The sequence below is a fragment of the Elephantulus edwardii genome, unplaced genomic scaffold (genome assembly GCF_000299155.1).
Source record: "Elephantulus edwardii isolate Elephantulus edwardi_28Jun2011 unplaced genomic scaffold, EleEdw1.0 scaffold00017, whole genome shotgun sequence".
NCBI classification, from domain to species: domain Eukaryota; kingdom Metazoa; phylum Chordata; class Mammalia; order Macroscelidea; family Macroscelididae; genus Elephantulus; species Elephantulus edwardii.
Window position 1 is genome coordinate 16,766,790 of NW_006399767.1, and position 5,413 is coordinate 16,772,202.

The window sequence follows — 5,413 nt, forward strand, 5'->3', positions numbered from 1 at the left end:
GATCCTCTCCTTTCTGCAGTCCAAGGGAAAACAAGGTCTTGCTCAAGGCACCGTGTCCGCCTGCCCCTGAGAAGGACGACATGGACCCTCTCCAGCTGTTCCTTCTGCTCGCTGTCACAGGTAGGACCCCCATCCTCCTTCTCCAAGGCCTCTTTCTCCCTTTCCTTGATCTGAGAGGGGACCCCTCAGCTGAACTATGAAGCGGGGATCGTCTGATTGCCTCAGCCTCCTGCACCCGTTCTCCCCTATGACTCATATTCCTCATGCTCCCTCCTACACACCCGGGACCAAGCAGGCCTGGCTCTCTTCATACATTTGGGAGTAGACGGACTGACCCCATCAGCAGAGATGAGCTCTGATGGTGACATCTCTAGCACTAGCTGCATTGGGGGAATTCTTGGGGGCTCTGCGTCAATGAGCTTGAGTGATTCAGAGATTGTGAGGATGGCACAGGCTAGGACAGTGTTCAGATCAATTGTTCAGAGAGTCACTGTGAGACATAGACAATAATAGCAACTGGTAAGAGGTCTGAAGATCCCACACTGCTTAAGCACAGGGCTAGTCCAAAAGAATGACAAGGTAGGGTGGGGAGGGGGAGAATAGAAGCTGAATGAGAAAGTCTCTCTTCAGGGAAGACAGACTTGTCCACATTGTCTGCAGCCCTCAGTGAGGGGCTGAAGATTTCTGTCACTGTCATGAGAGCTTGGTTTCCCAAGTTCCTGGGAGCAACTGCTTCTTCCCATTGGAAAGGCTCTTTGTGCTTGAGGGAGCAGTGAGCAAATCTGGGTGATGGGGCAGCCTGTCACAGCGGAGTCTCGCTCCTGCAACCTCATAGCTTGTGATGGTGAAGGGACTCTGGGCTGTGCCGAGGCATGGAGGCATGGAGGGAGGACTCCTATGGAGGAGCGATACCCACCCAGCTCCACGCGGCAGGTTACCTGCTTTCTCACACATCTGTCACGTTCTGTCACCATGTGCTTAGAGACCGCGTCAAGGGTGGAGATGGAGATAGGAAGATGACGGGAGTATAATGAAAGCGAGGCGAGCCAGCTGAAGCAGAAGGATCTAGCTGAGTACCCCCCATCCCTGCACTGGCTTTGGCTGGTGTGCTAAGCCCATCTTAACCACCCTAGGGAGGGACCCCAAAATAGCAGCCTCATGTCTCCCCAAAATAACTGAGACGAGTCCCTCTTGAAAGAGGAACAAAGCCACAGAAATAGGGAAGCTGGAAGCTAAAGGTCGGGAAAGCAGAGCATGTGAAGCTGGTACCAATCTGGGCAACTGCAGAGTAAGCAGCACGGGGCGTGCGCCCAGCCCTGGGTCCATGGAGCCAGCTGGGAGGGCCGCGGGCCCCTCTCTCCTGAGGTATAACGGGGGGGGGGGGGGGGGGGGGGGGGGGGGGGGGGGGGGGGGGGGGGGGGGGGGGGGGGGGGGGGGAGAAGGTGAGGGAGGAGACACATGGACTAGACCTGGAGGGGACAGCAAGACCAGAAAGGGTCACTTAGAGCTCCAGAAATGTCCAGCAAATCGAGCTGGTTCATGTCCTCACTGTGCTCCCTTCTCCTAATTTGGATAAAGTTTTTATGCCTCTAAGGGTAGGATTTGTGTCTGATTTGCTCAATAGTCACAGTTGTTGTTGTGTATTGTTGGGTCAGAACTGACTCATAGCTGACCCTCCAGGAGGTTTTCAGAGGCAATTTCATCTCATGGGAGGAGATTGCCCATCCTTCTCCCACAAAGCAGCTGGTGGATTCGAACCAACCTTTGGGATTGCAGTGCAGCTCCTTACCACGAGGCCACCAGAGCTCCCTAACACTCACAGGAGGGGTCCAATAACCACTTGATAGGTGAGAGGACTGGCATGTCTCTCCTCCCCAGGCCTGGCGCAAGGCCACAATGTTACGGTGTTCCAGGGCGTGGCCGGCGAGCCCCTGCAAGTCTCCTGCCCCTACGACTCCTCAAAGCACTGGGCGAGGCGCAAGGCCTGGTGCCGACAGCTGGGAGAAGAGGGCCCGTGCCAGCGCGTGGTCAGCACCCACAGCTCGTGGCTCCTGTCCTTCCTGAAGAGGCACAACGGGAGCACCTACATCGTGGACGACGCCCTGGGCGGCATGCTCACTGTCACGCTCCGGAACCTTCAAGAGCACGATGCTGGCCTCTACCAGTGCCAGAGCCTCCGCGGCAGGGAGGCCGACGTGCTCAGCAAGGTCCTGGTGGAGGTGCTGGCTGGTGAGTGGGCAGCCGGCTGCACCCCTGGCTCACCTACGGGCCAGGGCTCATGTCTTTGTTGTCCATGGGCAGGAACACCGGCGGGGCTTTGGGGGCCCTGGGAAAACCCACAGTGTGGACCTTGTCCCCCACTCAAGATGAGCATGGAAGGTTGTGCAGATAGCTTGCAACACACACACGTTGCTTACTTCACATCAATACACACGCATACACACTGCTCACTTCACATAGACTTGCACACACAGGTGTTGCTTACTTCACACACTCACATCCACACACATGTTGCTACTTCCACATATGTACATGCACGTGTTACTTAGTACACACACACACACAAATACATGTTGCTTACTTCACATAGACACACAGACATTCATTACTTCACAAAGACACATACATGCACACACCTGATGCTTACTTCACATACACACATGGTGTTTACTTCATGTAGACACACACACATCCACAGCCACACGCAGGTTGCCACCCAGTTGACTCCAGGCCGAGATGACTGTGTGCACTGTGGAGTAGAGCTGCTTTTACATTTTCAAGGTTGTAGCCTCTCACAGGAAGTCAACGCCAGGTCTGTTTTCCTTCCGGTCAGCAGCCAGGCGCTTGGCCATTTGTGCCACCTAGGCGACTTCTTGTACAAGGGGCCCCACATCTAGCCTGCACTCCTCTCACCAGGCTGAGCACCTCACGCAGGACTGCACACTTGCACAAAAGGCATTTTCTTCCATTTGCAAGAGAAATGCATTTATAGCCCAGTTTTTCTCAACAGTTTTATCCATTTGGTAGCAATTTAGTATGTGAATAGAGTTCCTGAGTAGTATAAAAGGGCTAACGTGCTTGAATGCTAGCAGGAAAGTTGGAAGTTCATTTACTGAGAGATGCTTCTAAATAAAGACCTGGTGATCTAAATGTCGAAGTTCTGCTCTGGAGTTCTTCTCTGACACATCTCAGTCACCATCAATTGGAATCAAAGGCAACTCAAATAAACCCAATGTTATTGAATGAGAATGGATCCAGGGCTGACCCTCCACCAGGTTTCTGAGGCTGTAAATCACACGGGATTTGATTGCTTATCTTTCCTCCAATGAGTTGTTGGTTGGTTGAATTGCCAGAGAGGTGTGCTTTGGGGGTTAGTGTGGCACCCTACAGACCATGCCACCAAAGTACCCTCAAAGGCAATAGAGAACTTCTTTAGAACATGTTTAGTAATATGTAAACAAGGAGTTCTGATGGCCTAGTGGATAAGGAATGGTACTGTCAACCCAAAGGCAAGTGGTTCAAATCCACCAGCTGCTTTGCAGGAGAAAGATGGGCAATCTCCTCCCTTACAATTTATAACCTCTGACAATCTGCTATGAGTCTGTTCCGACATGATTAGCACAAAACAACACCAACATGTAAATGCTGTAGGTGGTCCTTAAGGGGTAGGAGAAGATTCACTCTTGCTCTTATCCAGCCAGCCAACCAACTTATCAATAAAAATTAAGCACCAACCTGGTACAGAGAAATACCCCTAGAAAGAATGCTTGCTGTGCTTAGGCAGGAACGTCACTTCCCCACGTCACTTTTCTCATCTTTAAATGGAGTCCACAGTGTCTGCCCTGCTGGCAGAGAAGGCTCCTTTGAGGCACAGCTGAGATGACAAGGCTAACATTATTCTGGGCTAAGTTCCGCCCCACCCCACCCTCCTGTGCTTGACTGTCTTGGAATCCTCATTCCAGGCTGGATGCAGGTGAGACAGGGCTTCTCCTTCATGTGGGTGACACCTGCTGGTAAACTATGTTCCAAAGGGGATTGTATCTGGGGTTTTCTCTCTCTCTCTCTCTCTCTCTCTCTCAATGGCTCCTATTAACACAATGACAACCCAGAGAGGTGTTTGCCTGGGCTACGGCATAGGGTGGGGAGGGGAGACTAACTGGCCTATATACAAAACCCACCACTTTTCTAAATACATATGTCAGGTAGAACAGGAATTGTCAGGGTCTACAGCTTAGCTCAAGGGTCCTTGGGTGGCATAAGTGGCTTCACTTGACTGCTGATCTTAAGATTGTCAGTTCAAAGCAATGCAGTGCTGTTGTGGAGGAAAGGTCAGGCAAACCACGTCCATAAAGATTACAGCCAAGACCAACCTAGATATCAGTTCTACTCTGTAATATACCGGGTCACTATTAATTGGAATCTACATGATGAAAACAGGCTTATTTTTGCCTTTTAAGGCTCTGTGGACTCCCAAGAGAGTGGCAAGAAGATAATATCTTAATAATAATAATAATTCATAGCATGTGGAGACTGCTGGACAGTTTGTTGACAGAGGACCATCAAATACATTCATTATTTCATTTTTAACCTCACAAAGCCCCCTTGTGGTGGGAGATGGAATTTCAATTATAGGTTCTTAGGAAGTCCTTGACAGTGTTTAGAGATTCCCTCACCAAATCCTGGGGTCACTGCTATTTAGCTGACATATCTCATTGTCCCACTTTTCAGGTGAAGAAGCTAAGGCTCAGGGATGTGAAATTATGTGATGGACCCAGGACCAGAGTCCAGGAGGCCTACCGCACATCAAGGAGCTTCTCCACACACCCCTGCCTCGAGGAGGAAGGGGCCAAGGCTCACAGATTCTGTCTTCCACAGGCCCCCTGGATCCCCAGGACCCTGGAGACTTCTGGATCCCCGAGGATCCTGAGAGCTTTGAGGAGGTCCAAGTGGAGCACAGCATCTCCAGGTGTGGTGACAGGCCTTCCCTAAGGTGCTGGACAGACATTTGCCATGCTGAGACCCAGCACTGGGTGGAGGGTGGGATCCCAAAAGTGCAAATCTCAAGGCAATTAGAAGTGGAAGAACCTGGCTATGGGACTGTCTATATAGCCCATTCACCAACCAGGATGGTCTAGCATGGCTGTGCCAATTAAAATAGGGAAATATGTCCATAATAATTTGTAAACAGTTGCTGTTCCAGGCCTTCTGAATGAACACCTCCTGTCCTCCTCAGGAAGCTCCAAGACACCCCTACATCTCAGTAATAAGCAGAGTGCTAAGACCATGCAAAAGGAGGGCCGTGGGAATCTGCCCTTTTGGTAGGACCAGGGCCAGTTCTGATTGGTCCATGCATATGTGCACACACAATCACACACACACACACACACACACACACACACACACACACACACAC

The 5,413-nt window shown here is 51.2% G+C and overlaps 1 protein-coding gene across 1 annotated transcript in view; it reads left to right on the forward strand.

Annotated features, from left to right (window-relative positions):
- The window catches only part of TREM2 (triggering receptor expressed on myeloid cells 2), a 32,828-nt gene continuing 27,415 nt past the window's right edge, over window positions 1-5,413 (forward strand). Inside the window, exons 1-3 of the mRNA XM_006882154.1 lie at window positions 1-120; window positions 1,879-2,229; window positions 4,876-4,966. Coding sequence (XP_006882216.1) covers window positions 81-120; window positions 1,879-2,229; window positions 4,876-4,966 — 482 coding nt within the window. The 5' untranslated portion in view covers window positions 1-80. The remainder of the gene's footprint in view (window positions 121-1,878; window positions 2,230-4,875; window positions 4,967-5,413) is intronic.